The sequence below is a fragment of the Anas platyrhynchos genome, chromosome 6 (assembly GCF_047663525.1).
Source record: "Anas platyrhynchos isolate ZD024472 breed Pekin duck chromosome 6, IASCAAS_PekinDuck_T2T, whole genome shotgun sequence".
Lineage (NCBI taxonomy): Eukaryota > Metazoa > Chordata > Aves > Anseriformes > Anatidae > Anas > Anas platyrhynchos.
This window is the reverse complement of record NC_092592.1, coordinates 37,839,381-37,858,367: the sequence shown is the minus strand read 5'-3', so window position 1 is coordinate 37,858,367 and position 18,987 is coordinate 37,839,381. Positions and strand designations below refer to the sequence as shown.

Here is an 18,987-nt window from a genome sequence, read left to right as displayed (position 1 = left end):
TTCTAGCTACACACAATCAGGAAAGAAGTTAAGAGATCAATTTGGAAATAAAAGAAATGGTGATTCTAGATTTCTCACAGCAGAACGGAAGGCATTCATTGTGAAAAATAAGCTACAGGACTCTGAACTAAGAAGCAGGGACAGCAGCTTTCAGTAGCTTTGCTTGGATGCTGTTAGCGAAAGGACATCGCTGCACAGCTTTCTGTAGTTCTTGGTGATTAAAGCTACTCCCTATGGCCTTCTGGATCACAGCCCAACACCATTATTTTTAAACAAAATTGTAATAAAAACTGCAAAGTCAGTTCACGTGTATTTATACCAGAACATTAGTAGAATTAAAAAATAAAATAAATGTCCCTTTTTTCTTAGAAGCAGCTACAGTAAACTAAATACCTGCAGATACGCACTAGGCAGAGACCCAGCAGGATTTCCCACTCATTTCACCTCCAAACACCTATGTGTTATATGTAAGAACATGCAGAACACATTTTTTGTTATTGAGAGATTCCAAAACTCAATCTTGGTGCCGACGTAGTGACACAATGTGCGACCTCTTCTCCCTTCAGCCAAATCCCCCTCTGCAAACAGACGAACGAGATTGAACAAGCCATCCATTTTAAGCTGCTTTTCTGTATTCTGGTGAATGATTCCATTGACATAGAGCCTGACAAATATTAAAATATAAATTACAGGATTAAATAAGATTTTATTGTCACATTTAACTGCTTTGTCAGAGATGTACATTTTGCAGGTTTCTGTGCAGAATAAAAATAAAACTGTAGTTGCCATCTTGTCAACTCTGATTTTGACACACACACATCTAGAACACCTGGACTACACCCAGGTGCTTGCAGAGAGCCAGCGATAAAACCAGAACAAGTCCTCTGTTAAATGGATTGCAACACTCCAAGACAAAATGCAACAGTTTAAGGCTAACGAGAGTAATGTAAAATAGTTAAAATAGACCACGAGATGTTTAAAGGTGGAAACACTCGATAGGAGAGAGGCAGTTTTAACACCTCCTTCTTCCAAAGCCATTTTGCTTAATTTAGTACAGGTAAAGAGAGGCTAACGAACAGACCTTTGCCTACGGATACAACACAGACTGAAATCCGAGTCCTTTCCAAATCTGAGACATTTAAGCTTTTATGTTCTTCTGGGTAGAAACCAACGAAGTGGTTATTCACACCTCAAAGTGATAAATGCTTAAGATATCCTCATCTTAAACTGGGTATTTTCTCATGTACAGATCAGGGATAAAAGTCCAATAATGCAAACCTTTTAGTGGCACGATTTCACATATTTTGGGCAATGTTAGTATACAAGCAGGAATTAAATAAAAATAAGTGCATCCAAACATGAAATTCTCTAAATATACCACACTTCATGTATCCCAAATGGCAATTTTCGGATGAGAGCTGTAATTCAAATTAAAATAATCATTTACACATTCCATCCAGAGAAGAGAGGTAATAAACCCAGGGGACCCCCCGAACAATCTTCTCCTACCCCGTCCCCTATTTATTACATAAAATAACTCGTACAGAAGTGTAAATCCAATACTCAGATGCAAATAAAACGCAAGAAGCAGTTTCTGATGTTCGCAATTTGCAGACTCTAAAGTCCAATCACGGTGGAATTTACTACTTCCGTCAGTCATTTACTCCTGTATGTGCACTTCGCATTCATACTAAAATAACAAACGAGACACTAAATGAGGCTAGTGTGGCATAAAGTCACTGTAAACCCAGCAAAACCAGAATAATATTTCTGACATTCATTTGGATGATTTTACCAGTCATCCCCCCCCCCCCCCAACACCCTTTACAGAAAAAAAGGCAACCATCTTTTTAAGTGAGACACACATTCTGCTAGTAAAAAAAGTTGAAACAAACCCCTTCTCTGTTAAAAGAGCACGCCGACAGAAGGTAACCGCATCTCGTTCAATCAGGCTCCTCAGAATTAGCAACGCTTCTTTGCTCACAAAGGCCAATTTGGCTTACCAGAGAAAGCTGTTTTGAAGGCGGCTGATACATTTTTCCCTTTCAAAAATTAAAATTCAAGGCATGATAGTGCAAGAGGTAAGTTTTGATCTGAGAACATTATCTGTAGACTAACTGTGCTTAGTTACTACAACCCAATTTATTGTCTTAAAGAAAATACGGCAAGGAAAGCTACAAGATTTCTAGAAATTTCATTTTGCCTAAATTTACCAGTACATCCGTGAACCTCATCAGCATTAGTACAACTTGATTATCCTAATGATTTCGTTATAAAACTTGCAAAATGTATCACAAGGTGAATAAACCCTCTAGTGCAAGTCTTCTACACCGTGCGCACAGTAATCCTGTGTAGTTCGTTTCCTCCAGGTTAAATCCCCAAAATCTCTGTAACAATTATGGGAAAAAAAAAAAAAAACAAACAACAGTGTCACGTCGATTTTGTGTTTTATTTTTTTCCCCTATCAAATCTGAGAAGTTTGAGTGTTCCTGGAGTCACCATCGGGATGTGCTGAAGGCCGGGAATCCCTCGTTTGTGAGTACTCGCTGTCAGACGACTCCGTGGGTTCGAGCAAGTTTTCGTAATCACTGTCTTCTGACTCGTCAACATTGTCAGCGACCGCTCTTTGGGACGACGGCATGGATGCTCCATTACCAGAATATTTCAATCCTGTGTTTGTCGAAACGTAACTGGAAGAGCCCACGGCTTGGGGCCGGGGCATGAAGGCGTTGCTTTCCAGGAGGCCGTGTCCCACAGTACTTTCCTGGCTGCTCGCATGGAAGTCGGAGTAGGGCGGGGGAGGATCGGAGACGTCTGAATCTTCAAGCGTGCAGCCTTCCACGGCGAACCCAGTGTAGGACATGCGTGGAACAAACATGGGTTCCAGGTTATCTGCTGGCATTTGCCTGCTTAAAATTGCTTGCTGCAGTCCTATAAAAGGAAGGACAGTCGGTGTATTTAATGCTTCCACAAATTATGTTGCCAAGTAAGCTGTGGTTAAACTAAACTCCGTGTCCCCAGCACAGGGATCCCCACCAACAGGCAAACCCACCACATCCTCTGATTTATTTAAGTAATGGCAGTCAGACAGCTGCTACCAATAGCCCTGTCCACTAATGTAGGGTCTCTTTCCCCTTTTTTCTGTGTTATTTTAACAAAGCGCTGCCAAAAACCACAGATGAGTCTTGCCGGTACGGATTTCACAGTGCCTCAACGTTTCATAGCAAACAGCGAGGAAAATAAGCACTATGGGGATTAGAAAAAGCTAAAAACTGTTCAAATAACAATTACGGTGGTTAGCAGCCACACTGGGAAGGTGCAGGAGGATGAAGCCCCACAGCTCTGCGCTGGAGCTGTACCTGCATTACAACCTAAGCGATGGGATTTAATCAGCACACGCTCATTCAATTATGGCTGCAAGTGTAACAGCATTGGGACAGGAATTCCAAAATGATCTCAGCACGAGATAGTTTGCAAAGTAATTTTAGGAAGACGTGCAGAGGAGTGATGGGCTGCACGGACTGCACTAGGAGGAGCAGTTGCGACCTACAAAAAAGAAACTGAGGTGTACCATTAATTTATGTAAACTACAAACATCAACGTGCACTGCGTGTGCTCAGCTGTTGAGAACCAGGTAAATACCATTTTAGGACGTACTATAATGGTGAAGACTACAACTGGTAGCCTGTAGCTAATTTTAGACACTGCATGTTGAGAAACAGAACAAGCAGAGAAACTCCACCAAAAAAAGGGAGTTCTTAGTGGTCTGGATACCAAACTTAAAAGACTGAAATAAATTGGGTAATTAGAAGGGACTGAGGAAACTGCTTAACCCTTCAAATATACATAAGAGGGAACCATGGAGAGATAATTAGAAAGGAGCTTAAGTTAGAGCATTGTACGTTAGACGCAAGGAAAAACTTCCTTGCAGTACAGGCACCAGGATAAATTTCAGTTTTTGATTGTTTTTAACTGGTTATTAGCATCCAAGTATCTGTAGAATGGACACCAGAGCATTTCAGGCGGCCTCACAGCCAGGTGGCAGACAAAACGCTGTCTGTTCTACGCACCACCCACTGCACTTCTAGAAAAAGCAAAAATCAAAGCTGAATAGTTCCCTGAATCAGGCCAACAAGAGCTCTCCTGACTAACTAGAAGGGCATATTCCCCTCAAGTGTACAACAAACTACACCCCAGAACACTGACAAACCAATTCTGGGGATCTGTCAAATAAAGTCTCAGCCGAGTTTAACGCTCCAGTGTTAGAGACAAAACCCATTCACCAAGAAAATAACAACAAGCTTTCACACAACACTACCACAGGAATTTGAATCAAATATTCCCCCTTCCTCCAGCTCGGAGACTGATTAATTGGAACAGCTCACTCACTAAAAACAAGGAAATTCACCCAATATTGAGAAAGGGAGAGAACAGAAGGCTGGCTTCGCTATTTAGCAACTTGCATCTAAAAATATTAGAGATCCAAGCTGCGTGTTTTCTTGTCTCAGCCCTCTCACATGATATTCTGCTCTGGCACACGTTTCCAGTCCAGCCTTCCCATCTCACTCGCAGTACCCAGGGGCTAGCACCGACTGCTCTTCCTCCTCCACCCCCGTCTTCTGCCATATGGGCTGGGATCAGCTCCAGCCGCACTAAATACCCGTCTCTGCTTCTTGCTAGCTCACGTAGTAGCAGTTCTCTGGTTGCTTCATCTCCAGCCAGGCAGGAAGCAAGAGTGACTCAGGACTCCTGCTGCTCACACCTTTCCCATGGTCTACCTGGTGCTCAGCTCTCTACTTTTGAGGTTCAGGGAAGGAAGAACTCAGGGAAGGAGTGTGACAGATTAAATTTTGATGTAAAATACTAATTTGGTAACTGTACCTCGCTGCATGGAGGAAAAAAACATCCAATCAGAGCAACAGAGTGGCCTGCTGCATGGTTTGGGTTATTAACCAGTGATCTGTCAGCCTCAGCCACAGCTTTACATAACGATACAAACCCAGTAAAACACATGTTGCAGCTAAAAGTACAACATTTCATTTTCTTATCATTTCAAAACATGGAAAGACAGAGGTAAGGTTTGCTGAAATATATAATTTACTTATTAATTTATTTTTAAATATTATTTCCCATTTGCCTATTCTCTACCCTCTACTTTCGGTCCTCCCTCACACTCACAAATTAACTTAGATCGGCAACATCTCCTTGGGAATGTCAAGGCTGTTCCCAAAACCTGTGTACTGCTGACCAAAAAGCATCCTGAAGCCATACTCAGTTTTTAGGGAGCAGGGACATCGTGGCCACCAGCCCACTACACTCACTCAATAGGCCTGAGTCAGAAAATTATGAGCAGCAAAAAAGATGCAGAACATGCACCTACTACTGGTTTTCCTTACCTATGCATCCTATGAAAACTGGTACTAGTAATACAGAGCCAACTCTAATAAAAATAGGGATTTTAATGGGATTTATTTGCACCATGCAAATTGAAATCCCAACTCAGTACAAAATTTGCTATGCAGGTGTTCAAAACACAGCAGGTGAATAATTTCTGTGGAGTCTCACTGGAAAGAAATGAGCACCACGCCTGTGTTACCTTGAATAAATCAAAGAATGTATTTGAAAGATAAATTCACAAAAACATTGACTGGTCTGGAAACACAGTGCTCTGTTTTTATGAAATACTTCAAAAGGAATCTCTCCAGAGTTCAGGTTTGTTTTTTTTTTCCATTCCTGGCTTTTCTTTTCCTACAAGGAATCTTTTCCTATGTTACTTTCAGAATTAACTTTCCTGTTCTTCCTCTACAGCTCCGTCTCTCCCCTTTTTCCCAGCTTGCTAATCCTGGATGACTCCTACAAAACCATTTGCAGGGTACATACTTTCAAAGTTCAGGTACCATTCAACATCAGTCCCTCATGTAACCTTTCCAGTGGCTTTTGTTTTGTTTTGCTATGAGCTATCAGGAGTGTAACTCAGAACAATTCCACGAAGTGTTTTTGTCTTTAGAGTATCTTGTTCCAAAACAACAGAATTAAAAGAAAGTAACTTACTTAGTTTTTGTTCTTTTTCATTTTTTCTTTGCGTGATTTGCCTTTTTAACTTGTTTACATCAGCTTGAAAAGATTCAACAACGCGTTCACTTTTTTCTACATCTATGCAAACTGCCTAGGAGAAAAACATAAGAATTACTAAGATTTTCCAAAAACACAGACGCACAAACACTTCCACAACAACATTAATAAGCTATTGATGGACAAGAAGCCGTTAAAAGCACAAAACTAAGAGCAGCAATCAACTACTTCAGAGCATAAAATTCAACCTGGAGCATTTTCTTCATTGGCTGTTGTCAATTTACAGCTGCTGAGTGACAGGAAAAGCATCTCCAAATAATTCATCGTTACCGTAAGGCATTGCATAATAAGATCCAAAGATAGTTACAATTATTTGTTTATTTAATTTTATTTTCAGTTTGAACTCAGAAAGAGTTTACAGTTACTGTTAAGTGGGATGATTTTAAAGCCCAGCATGAAGGTGCGTGCTTTTTATGCTAGGCCAAATCTGAATCAGAGTCTGAAACAGTTGATTCAAAAGAAAACTGCCCCAAGTTATCTCCTGGCTGAATTTTCAACAAGATTTCCCTACACTGGTTAAGGAATGAAGATGAAATCTTGGAAATACTTATGTTCAAGAACAGTTCTGGACAGTGTGGATTTCTCATCTAATCTCAGCATGCTATACTAGATACTGTTTACATCCTCAGCAAATAAGCACTGGTCACTATCATTAAACATGATCAGCTTTGGAGAACACAGCTCCAAAAGCGCCGATGAATCTCAAACAGGAAGTCATCAGCAATTTACTGCTTCTTCCCCAAAAGGTTACTATTAATGATCTCATCTACAGATGGAATTGAGAAACATTAGCTGTGCTTTCAGTTCTGTATCTAATTTTTAAAGTTCATAGTTTGAAAAAGCCACCACGCACAGAACTAATTGGTGAATAATGCACTTAAAGGCATCTCAGCTCCTTTACCAAAGAACTTGTAGCTTCCAGCCCTGTAACATTCAGTAATATTCACTTTAAAGATAAAAGTTCCCCAAGTGAGAAACTCCTAAATAATTTTTCAGCTCTTTAACAACGTACAGGAGGAACATCTACCTGGTAAAATACAACAAAGTCATACTTTTAACAGGTAGAAAGACAACTCCCCGATGATGTCACTCTTTCCATTTTTCCAGATGCCGATTCAAACACCAGCAAGAACACAAAAGGATGCGTGTGCTTTTGGCAAAAACGCATTAAAGAGTAATGCCATTAGCTAATGCGATAGACATCTGAAAATAAGGCATGTTCGTGCCCTGTGGAGCCAGCATGAAGGCAGTCTGCCTTCTGGATGCCAGTTACCCACCTCGGCAGGCAGGTTAAGGGGGTAACTTCCACGGAGAAGCAGCAGGGTGAGGGGCTGAGATCACTGCTTTGTTCCTTGCCCTATGCGCCAAGCACAGGCAGAGAAATCACCGCAGGGCAGCCGTAAAGGGAAAGCCTGGCAATAAGCTGTGAGTACAGCCCCAGCAGCAGTGTGCGCTCCCGAGGCAGCACAGTGATGCTGCTCTTTGCACAGACAAGCTGCGAGCTGACAAGCTCACATTTAGCAGATCTGACACGCGAGGCCCCCTCGGATGCGTTGCCGCGTTTGGAGCAGGATTCACTCCCAGGCTTTCACTACCAGATGGAGCTCTCGGTGCTGCATGCAGCACACCAAGAGACAGGAATCGTTCTGAAGCTCACGCAGGCCTTTAAGCCTTTGCGAATCCCCACAGCTTTCAAGAAAGCTTTTCTTCAAGGCATGCTCTTAAAAACTGCTAACATCTCCCAGAAATCACTGAGCATTAAATCAGTGACTTGCAAAAGGGAAAGAATCAATGATATCCCTATCAACCACTTTTACTGCATCCCCTGCGAATGCACGTATTGAATAGAAACTGTCACGTTCCACTATTAGAGTCAAACATTCTTGCACAGTTCATGAGAAATGGCTTATGAGCATTAAAAAATTCCATCTCCTGCACTCCTGCTTTAATCAAAAGACAAACAATCGAAGCCACACACACCGAGCAATATTAGGTAAAGGCAGTTACCTGTACTTTTTCCTGAAGTGCATTATAAACCTGATATATAGCCCTGATGTCCTTCATCACTCCGTCTTTGTCAAAAAAATCAGTACTACCAAAAAAAGCAGAAACCATTAGTTAGAGAAGGCAACACAAGCTTCTACCTCATACTGTTCCTGAGTTGCTGTTAAGCAGTTTATTGCTGTATTTCTAAAACACGTTTTGTTTTATGTTGCTGAAAGTGTACTATACTCTCAAGAACCAAAATAGCAGAATATTTGACACCAAGGATCCTTCTGGAACTACAAAGTCCTGTTTGAATGAGATTAAACTTATGCAGAACTCTTTCAGCTAGTAGAATTTCATTGTCAAGTCACAAGAGCTACTTTGCATTTACAGCATTTAATTAAAACCATCACCATCAAAAAAACAAAACCAACACAGATACTCCAAATCAGTGTTCTGGTTTTAAAGCAAGCTTGCACAGAGAATTCGATGAAAAAAAAAAAATCAAGTTACAATCCTTCAGCCAGAAGGCCTGCAGCACCAACTGCCCATACAGACTCTGCTTCTCTGAGTTGTGCACCGAGTTCCATTTGTTCTTGTCAAAGATTTGATTCTAAGCAGAAAAAGTGCAGCAGGAACCAACTGTTCATTCTCCTGCTGAACTAGTTTTTTTCCTGCTTGCAATGCATACTATTACTAGTCTTCGGAAAGCAGAGAAGGTAGAATTTGATAAAACCTTACCCGTGTTCCTTAATAACTTTGGCATAATTCTGAGAAGTATTTGGCACTGAAGAAACTTTGTATTCCTGTTGACTAGTGTTGCCTAGATTAGGAATAGTAAGTGACACCCTTTGATTATACCTGTAGAGAAAATATAGAAAGAGTTCTTAATTACTTTACAAGATATTATTGACAATAGTCTTGACACTATTCCATCTCTTTGACGACCACAGCTCTTCTAATTTCCAAGCTTCTGGATTAAGTGCGTTACAAAAGCTGAGAAATATTAGAAGTTGTGTTCAAAATAAACACACTACAGAAAATTCCCCAGAGATGAATCTGTCTTTGTACATCCTACAGCCATTTTTAATTGTGCCTGCAAACTACCAGAGATACAAGAATGGTGAGGCAACATTCGTCTCTCTTACAAGAAACACGGTACTGTTACCCAATTTTTCTTAAAATATGTTTGTCTGAATATTTAAAGATCAAAAAGAACATTCACTCTCCCCAAGATAAATTTACAAATTGCTTGCACAGGGGAAAAAGAAAGCTGTCATCACTAACAACTGTACACTAAGATACCACTTGATAAACAGAAAAACTTGTTTACTAGTGCCAACTTCAAAATAGTTTATAGAGAATAGCAATAAGAAGCAGAAAATAAACAAGGATCGATTCACATACAGAGATTGCTTACCTTCGGTTTGGTCTAAAAAGCACGTATTCTAAAGCATGTGTGGAGTTATTTGCAGTGGAAATGAAGCTGAAGAGAAGGAAGACAAGATCAGGCACTCCAAGAATGTGGGTCAGCTGTTTATGAATGATGTGCTCTCTATAGGACATCTGCTGCTGAGTGTTTCTCCTAAATCTGTACCATCCGATAACGTTCTATAATCGAAGTACATCAGAAAAAAAAATATATATTAATTGAGAGACACAGATTTACCTTCTGATAATAAGGCTGACAGAACTATATCATCATATTCATTAGGCAATTCTTGAAATAGCTTTGTTACAACAACATCTGTCTGACTTACTAGGGGTTTAAACCCATTAAACAGTCCCAAAGTGACACATCCTGCTACACACAGCTACTAATTGCTCAGCCTCACTGTGCTACAAACACTTGTGTCCTCGGTGGTATTTAGGATCCTACTTTCATCACAGGTTCTCCTTCAGTTGTTTAGTTTTAGCAATAAACCTTGGAGCATCTTCGAATTATCAGATCTGAGCGGTTTTCAAACACAGCAGATTTTTTGCCCTAAGTATTTCAACTGCCTGCGCTCTGGTACTGATTTGTAAGACACATTTCCAGTGCTCTGCAAACATACTTGCAAATATTTGTCTGCTCACGAGATGTATGGGACTGATCTGCTGTGTGCAGCGATAAAACTGAGCATTTAATTGTGAGAGATGCATATGCACACCAGAAAAGACATTCTAATTCAATTATTATTTTGAACACAAGATGTATTAAATTCCTTTATTTAATGTAAACTAAACATTTAAATTAAGACAATAATGACAAAGGACTCATCGCTAACAAGCTGTTTTAGGAAGACTCCCAAAAAGAGGCACTTTCATGTAATGATGCATTAAGATTGTGTATGTTTGTTGGAAAAGAGCAGATTCTACACATTAAACAATATGACACCCATATTAAACAACAAAAAAAAATAGTAAAAAGCATTGGTTTTAACTTCTTATAGTTAAATCTGTACCATTTCCTAGTCTGGATGTAATAAAATGTGCTTATTTCAATAACAAAATGGAACAGAAGACCATCACAGTTCCTGGACAGCACTAGCTCCTGTTGTTTTTTGGCATTATGACAATTAATGGCATTAAATCTATCATGCTTTGATCCCAGAACATTTGCACATTTTCCTTTTTTATTTTTTTTTATTTCCTGCAAGATAGATCCTAACAAAAAATTCAGCTGGAAACCAGTGTGAGACAGACATTTTTAAATTGCTATTTTTGCCTCGTCTCTGGAAGGAGAATTGAACATGCCCTGCAGTGTTCTTTAGTAGTTACAGGGTTACAGAATTCAGAATCTGAGACTGGAATCTTACTCCATCATCAGCATAAAGATATATTACATCTGTACATACAGATCCATGGGCACAAAGAACATTGGTACTAAGCATAAATACAAAATTACACGCAGAAGGGTTAATTCTGAGAGCATTTGGTAGAAGAGAGAGATAAGAAAAACCATTGCAATGATTAGCATTGCACAAATTTAGGATTTGTTTCCCTCCTCAGCAATATCCTTGTCTGTAAGCAAAAGTCCATGATTCAGGCTGGTAAGGTAACCAGAAAATAAAGACTGCAAATTCAGCGATGCCGAATTCACTCTTACTCAAATCATGGTTGTGGAAGTGACACCTGAGTCACCTGTGGAGGACAGAAATCCCCAACACCTTACACATCAGTGCAGTTCTACAAGCTGCTGGCATGACGTTGCTTTGCTGCTGCCTTGTAAAAAGAAAAAGAAAAAAAAAAACGTATCGTATTTACCATCCCTACCTTGTACTAAGCAGACCTTGTGAGCAAAATTCATGAACTAGCAGGGGGCTTTCTGCCAGCTCGAGCAAGAAGGTGACTGGTGGATTCATCCTCTGTAAGGAACCACACCTTCAGCTCTGCTCTGCGAAGTGTGAAGTTTGTGACAACTTTTGATGTGATCACTTGATAATTTTAACGCCAGGGCACTGCAAGTATGAAACTGGATGAGCCACTGAGAAAGCTTTGATTCTCTTGAGAGAGCACTGGTGAAACTGAATCCACTTCACAGTAGTTGTGCTAACAACGCACACACAACATAAAGCTACGACAATATCTAACGTCTACCTGCTTTCTCACAGCATTTCCAGTTTAAAGCTGGCAGCGCAGTAATTGCCATCCCAAGGCTTTATCAGGACAGCATTTTTTAGCCTTTGGAAATGAACTTTGCGGAACAGATTTTTCAGATCAGCTCCATTTTTTGTTGGTTTCAGCAGCAGCATACACAATCTTTATGCTACACGTTTAGCTCAGAAATTAGACAGAGGACTAATACTGACCCTTCATTTCTGGGTATCTGAACTTAAATGCTCTGTAGTTCTTTAGGGAATTTAGACATTGCCCCCAGTTTAACCTAAGTACCACAAATCCACAAACTTGTGTAGAGGATAAGCCTTGGATTAGAACATCAGACCAGATTTGTAAAAGGAAGTATTTCTTCTAGTTAGCTACCTGTTTTTTTTTTCAAAACCACTCTAATTTTAGGCTCTTATGACTAGAACAGGAGGAAAAGGTAGAAAACTTACTTTTCTTCGATCTTTAAGAATCCTGTCCAAACTCTCCTCATTAACCTTGCCTGCATAGTCATAAAAGCTTGAACCAAAAAAAGGAAAAGAGAAATGTAGGCACACAGTTTACACACGCACATTATACATAATCTATACTCCGAGCGTTTCTCAAACAGCTGGCATTCTGTACGTTGGAAATCAACCCCTGCAGTTTTACCTTTATGGACATGGGTCAGCATTCACACCACCTGCTTGGACATCCAACCTGGGTGCCGTTTGGAGCAGTCAGGAGCCGAGGGTGACTACAGAGCTAACAGACAGAGGCAGCTCTCCCAGAGGAAGGAGCAGAGCACCTAAGTTAGATGCCTAAGACTAGCTGGTGTGAATACTCGAACCACTTTTAAGCAACTAGCAATGAAATGGGATGTGCCTGCAGTTATTAGTTTTAAAATGCTTCCATTGCACACATCAGTTTGAGGACTAGCAGCTCAGCAGCAAGGGGTACGCACATAAATGGACTGGGTGATTTCATTTTGACCAGCATTCGGCAAAACCCTGCTTTGCTAACAGGAGATCGACCCACCAAGGAGGAAAGGAACACAGGGCCACTTCACATGCAGCTACAAATTAATTTCTTGAGCTCCAGTCCTGCAATTAGACTCACGAGGAGACCCCTGAAGCCAAACCAACGATAGCAGGGTCAGCAAGAACACGAAGAAGCATCGTGCTCTTTCCATATGGCTCTACTTACAGGATGGAGGCCCAGACCCTAACGAGTTGATATTTAAAGGATACAATCGATTTAAGGATTCATAAAGCTATCTACACTGATAGGTTTGTAAATCCAAATGGATCACACTTTGTAACAGAAGGAAAAGCATTTGAAAATTGATTCCTCCTTGCCTTACCTGCCAAGTCCTTGCTCTCTTTCAAGAGCTGGTATCACTAACAGCTACAGCAGTGCAGAACGCTCTGTTTTAGAGGTCTATGATCTCACCTCTTGTGTGAGGGGCGAAAAAAACATCCTGACACAGTACTTGGCTGGTAAATGAGGGTGGAAATAGAATTTGGCTTTAAGATGCAAATTAATTTGAGTATTAAGATGACAAGTATTTAGAAACCTGAGCTACACCTAACATTTGCATAATCTTTTCCATTCATGCTCGCAGTGTTTGCATTTTGTTAAGTAGCACATATCCAATGCTTTCCTTACGACTTGTAAGTAATTTTCTCATGGGACGAGCAACCAGTAGTTCACAGAACGCCTTCATCTGAGAACTGCACAGCCAGAAATCAATCCCTTTAAAACCCTCACCTCTCACTCAGTTCCTGCTCGTTGGTAAAAAGCACTGGAGCCAAGCCTGTTATGTTCAACATGAGCAATGCCTGCTTACAGGAACACAGGGCAGAGGAGCCACAGGCCCCGTAGGCTGACTGCATTTGGGTCAGAAGGATAAGGCAGTGCCCCCAAAGCAGCACCTGCTGCAGCTGGAGGAACAGAGAAGCTGGCAGCGTGGTACTGGTAAAGGTCACAGCAACTCTGCGAGGTTCCCCCACGCTCTGCATAAATAAATTCATGCTCTTGTGCAGAAAGCACACAAGGAAATAAACTTCTTCCCCTTCCTCCATCAGCTCGGTTGCTAAAAACCAATTTCTTGCCCGGGGAGAGCCAGTGAACGTGAGCGGTTTTGCTATGGGCTGCACGAACATCCCCAGGAGTCACAAAGCCTCCCAGACACTGGGATATTATCTTGCTGTGTGGAGTCTCCAGCATATAAATCACTGGGATAAGAGTATCCTCTGTAATTATCAGATAGCAAGTGACAGACTGCAGCTTTTCTCTCTAATGCAGCTAATGTCAATCACAGTATCGGAGGTACTGCGTCTTCTTAATTGGCTGGAAAGCTCTAAATAAAGACAAGAGGAGATTAATTGGGAATTCCTTCTAAAAAGGATTTCTAGAGAGCAATTTAGAAGCTATCACTGTATAACGAATGACGACTACAGAGAAAAGCTCCGTGCAATAGACTGAAGCTGCTAAACGGAACATATTAGGCCTATATTTAATTTTAATTCTGGACTACAGAAGAACAGAGGGCAAAAAGAACTGGCAAGCCAAAAGCTTTAGAATTACCTGGTGCAAATCAGTACAACTAAGGACAAAACAACTCGTTAACCCAGCGAGTTAATAGGGTAAAGGCACACTAGGTGTACTGCGACCCACCAGGCTTCAGCAGAGCTGGCCTAAGCCTACAGTAATTTGGACTGGTTTTGACATTCACTTTAATTATCGGTGATATAACTTGGTCTAATATCCACCTCCACTGCACAGGGGGGGGAAATTAGGAGAGGTAACAAAAGAAGCCTCTAACTGCTACCTCAGCATCCTTTCTAAACAATGATTGTACAGTAAGGCAAGAGATACCAGTGCTGTAAACTCACTCTCATCACCTTGGCTGCTGCAATTCACACGTTTCTGTAGTGTCACCAGAAAAATAAACAGTGCAGACAGTGCTAGGTACACCTGAGATGCTCGTATGTGTCACCTATTGTGATATTCCCCAGCCAACACAGGAAGACAACAGAAAAAGCTTACCTAAAGAGTTTTGAACAAGGCTCATGGTTATGGATTTCTGCAACAACAAAAAAAGAAGAGACGTGTGTCCAGCTGCTCGGGATAAAGAGACATTAGGCATATCTTGCACAACTTTTCTACATCACGGCTATTGATCAAACGAGCATTTGTGTCAGCCCCGCGCTGTCCTTCGTGGCTCAGCACCACCTGATGGCACAGCACCTCGCCCAGGACAGCAACTTCTCCTCCTCATCTTCCACCTCACTGAGGGAAAGACTTCCACTCACTCTGATACACACAGATACATCCTAGCCTCAGACATATAAGTTTTAAATTATTTTACGGTTGCAACCTCTTCATAAAGGCATTTCTGTTTTTTTTTTTTCTTTCCTTTCTGAAACACCTTTCCACATTTTACTTGCATTCAAATTCATTGCTGCTGTAATAAACAGTGCATAAAAAAAAGGATGAGGGAAGAAATCACTAGAATTTTATGTATTGGAGTATTTCACCTGGTGAGACAACTAGAATCTGTTACAAGAAAAGGCGTGAAACACCGCTCCGAAATGATTAGGTGCATTTTTGCTTTATATAACAGAATTATAACCTTTTTTAAAGTCACTGCAAGTTTTTTCATGAGTGAGGTAGTGATAAACGCTAGCGTGCTTATTTAAGCATCAAAGCTTGCGACATGTCAGTAAGCACAAAGAAGAGGGAAAAGAGCAAAATTCCAATCCATACCACTCCCCTAACACCAAGTGTGACTTTTTGTGCCATTCAGTACTTCTCTAAAGTTCTCCTCCGCTCAGACCTGTTGCCAAACACAGTTTGCTGTTCCCAGTGCTGTGCTTTATTGCCCAACTTGTCTGAAACCACATTTGCAGGGCTGAACAGCCCTGAGGTGGCAACACTTCCAGCTGCTCTATCACAAAGCCGCGGAGCGTTCAGCACCAGCTCTGTTTAGACCCTTCCATCCTGCAGAGTGACTCCCCACCTGCTTTTCTGACAGCCACAGCCTGCTCTGATGCAGTCTCAGCAGTCACCATTCCCAGGAGCAGCAGCCCAGGCACAGCCTCGTCGCAGCAGATTTAGCCACCAGCACAACAGGGCCACTGACATTCCCACTGGCAAGAAGAGTTTGTGGTGCTGCTGTCAGATTCCTAAACAATTCCAACTAAAGCAAGTCAGCAGCAGCCCCACATTTTCATCCTTGCCCACAGGAATCCGTGGAGATGATTTGCTAAACAAGGCCAATAAATTTAATTATTCCAGCCTACACCAATTCCTTCCAATAAACACACTGACCACAGCTACTGAGAATATACGCTTGGTTCTTGGTTATTGCTTTGACTTTTAAAAAACAGGAAGCAACAAGCCCACTGCTCAGAACGCAGGAGGAACCAGCAATCCAAATCTGAGCTTCACACATTGACTTCTTTTACATAAATACACGCAGTACATTTACTACATACACCCACATAAACAATGCCACTGAGCTCTGAGGCAACAGACACGTCAAAATGCTAAAACTCATCCGTGACAACTGGGCCACAAACCCATCAGTCTCATTTCAACTTCTGAGCTCTTGGTTCTGCTTGTAAGGCTGACCAATAAACAGCGCAGTAAGAGTTTGGTAAATAACAAAAAATATCCAGAAGATCTTTGGGGAGGGGGTAATTTCCTTTTTCACAAAAGGAAGAAGTAACAAAAAATAGAACAATATCTGAAGAGAGAGTGATTTCTTAATGTTACAAACACTTGGTTTGTGAAACCAGACAGCTGGAAGTGACATTGTGGTACCATATTGTCATCTGTAACTAGGTCAGATCCCACCGAACAGTCACATCCAGCTTTGTCTGAAGGAATTTCAGCTGCTTCCCTTTATCTGATACTTTGAAACCACTACGTACACATAAAAACCCTACCCCCTTATTTTCTGTACTTTATCTCACAGACCTGTGCAGGTCACACAATCAATTTACCACCCATTTTTCTTTAGGAGTCACCAGAACAGGAATCTAACTTAACCTTCAAGATTCTTGCATACACAACCACCACTACTTAAAAGCAGCAGGTGCTTTCAGATGTAAAATACTTAGGACTTAGTTTCACAGCCCGTTAGTTCATTAGAAATCACATTTTGAGAGTCAAATGCAAGATGGTTGGGTGTTAGCCTGGTAAGTTATCTACAATCCATTCCACAAAGCACATGTATATTTGACTTTTTAAAGAATTAGATGCATTTTAACACCAAATTATATGTACACATCCAAAAAAGGCATTCAGGAGCTTCCTAATCTCTGTAAGTCACTGAGGAGCTGTCACAAGCTTTTAATTCTCCTGTGCATCAAAACACCTGCATCAACCAACAACGTTTAACATCAGGAGCCTGCGCCTTCTGCTACCATCGCTTCTCTTTGCACAACCCATCAGCTCTGCAGCACTCGTGCTTCTTATCAGCGCATGGTTTGCCAAACATTCTTTGGCAGATAACGTCTTGACAGCTTACAGTGCTGCCAGTCAGCCAGCCCAACTCTGCCCCCTTTCAGCACCAGTCCATCAAGCAGCGCATTTACCTTAAGTGCGTCCCTGTACGCAAACAGGAAATACAATAAATCGTTTCTCCATTACAAAACTCACCCAACTCGGAAGGAACAAGCTCTTCGTCATGAGAAGAGATGTGTAAGAAGCCCCTCTGCCCAGCAAGTGGCCGCTACCTTTCCTCACACCTCACCCATGAACAAACAGTGCAGCAAATGGTTCAGTGCTGATTTGGAAAGACTGGAAAATCTTATGGTGGTCTCACAAGTGAAATAGGAATCCTTACTGAGCTGTTGCATTGCAAAATGAGAAGCTGAGTAGTGCTTCCCAGGGAATTTCTACAAGTTCTGCTACTTACCGATGACTTGTAGGAATTCAGTGTTGCTGATCTGCGAGTCGCTGATGCTGAAGGTCTCCTCTTGCCTTACCTCTCCCAGCAGAAACCCTTCCTGCAATTTCAAGGGGGGAAAAAAAATAAAAAACACTAAAAATAGAAAACAACACAAACAATATTACATACACTATTTTACTGCAAATTTCTTATTATTAAGTGGGAGATTAAAAGTGAGGTTAGGGTTTGAAATACAGGGCTGAGCTGCGGGTATACTCAGCCATGAGATCTGCCAGGGCTGACTCTGCTCACAGCACTGCAGCTGTGCAATAACAGGATGCTTTTAGCTCCAAAAACGCTGATTATGCTGGAAGCTTCCCTCAGAAAGACATAAATTACAGAGGGAAACGGGGACTGAGGAGGGGAGCGCCCTGCCTGCCCCCCCACAGCACCGTGAGGCCAGGCAGAGCCCCGATGCTCCCCAGCACCCCCCGGGCAGCGCTCGGGACCCCCTCAGGACCCTCCCTGAGGCGCCGGGGCCGGGCCCTGCGCTTCGCCACCCCAAAGCCCGGCCCCTCCCCACCACAAGCGGGCCGCAGCCAGCCGGGCCGCGGGGCTGGGGCCTCGGGGTGAGGGCGGCGGGGCCGGGCACCTACGTGGTCGGCGCTGCTGTTGGCGCTGCAGTAGCAGACGGAGCTGAACGTGTAGCCCGAGATGGAAGCCGCCATCTTGGAGACCCCCCCTCCCCCTCCGCCTCCTCCTCCGCCGCCGCCGCCGCTCCCACAAGGCACCGCGAGGCGCTCCCCGCCCGCCCCGCTTCCGGCCGCGGCCCCCGCCAGGGGCTGCTGGGAGTTGTAGTTCTGCGCGCGCAGCCCTACCCCATATGGGGGGAAGGTCCTAAAGCCACAAACCCAGCCCTAACCATGGCCACAAACCGGCCAAGGGCTGCTGAGGTTGTAAAAGCACCCCAAGGTCATCTGGTCCAACTATTCCTGGCTACCACTGTCCCCGCTGAGCCGTGTCCCCAAGCACCACGTCCAACCCCTCCCTGAGCACCCCCAGGGACGGGGCCACCACCACCTCCCTGGGCAACCCGTCCCAACGCCTGGCTGCTCGTCCTGAGGAGAAATGGCTCCTCGTTGCCAGTCTGAACCTCCCCTGGCACAACTCAGGCCATTCCCTCTGCTCCTATCACTGGTTACCTGTGAGAAGAGGCCGACCCCATTTCCCCACACCTCCCTTTCAAGCAGTAGCAGCGAGCAATGAGGTCTCCCCCGAGCCTTTTCCAGCCCAAACACCCCCAATTTCCTCAGCCTCTCCCCACAGGACTTGTGCTCCAGGCCCTTCACCATCCTCGTAGCCCTTCTCTGGACACACTCTCGATGTCCTTCTTGTATTGAGGG

General features: G+C 42.7%; 1 protein-coding gene across 1 annotated transcript; it reads right to left on the bottom strand.

Annotated features, from left to right (window-relative positions):
- Window positions 1-686: 686 nt before the first annotated feature.
- Window positions 687-18,381, bottom strand: ABRAXAS2 (abraxas 2, BRISC complex subunit). Its single transcript, XM_038181377.2, has 9 exons — window positions 18,241-18,381; window positions 17,612-17,702; window positions 14,734-14,770; window positions 12,156-12,222; window positions 9,539-9,729; window positions 8,860-8,979; window positions 8,140-8,224; window positions 6,052-6,166; window positions 687-2,931 (listed from the first exon to the last, which is right to left on the bottom strand). The coding sequence occupies exons 1-9, from the start codon at window positions 18,310-18,312 to the stop codon at window positions 2,465-2,467; spliced, it is 1,245 nt and encodes a 414-aa protein (XP_038037305.1). The 5' UTR covers window positions 18,313-18,381; the 3' UTR covers window positions 687-2,464.
- Between the last annotated feature and the right edge of the window lie 606 nt (window positions 18,382-18,987).

What these genes read in the sequence shown, in the direction of transcription:
- ABRAXAS2 (XM_038181377.2), bottom strand. Translation starts at nt 18,312, where the DNA reads ATGGCGGCTTCCATCTCGGGCTACACGTTCAGCTCCGTCTGCTACTGC. An exon ending in CTTTTTAGACCAAACCGAAG is followed by an intron (nt 8,980 to 9,538) that starts GTAAGCAATCTC and finishes TTTTCTCTACAG; the next exon opens with GTATAATCAAAGGGTGTCAC. An exon ending in AAAGTTATTAAGGAACACGG is followed by an intron (nt 8,225 to 8,859) that starts GTAAGGTTTTAT and finishes TTTTTTTGGTAG; the next exon opens with TACTGATTTTTTTGACAAAG.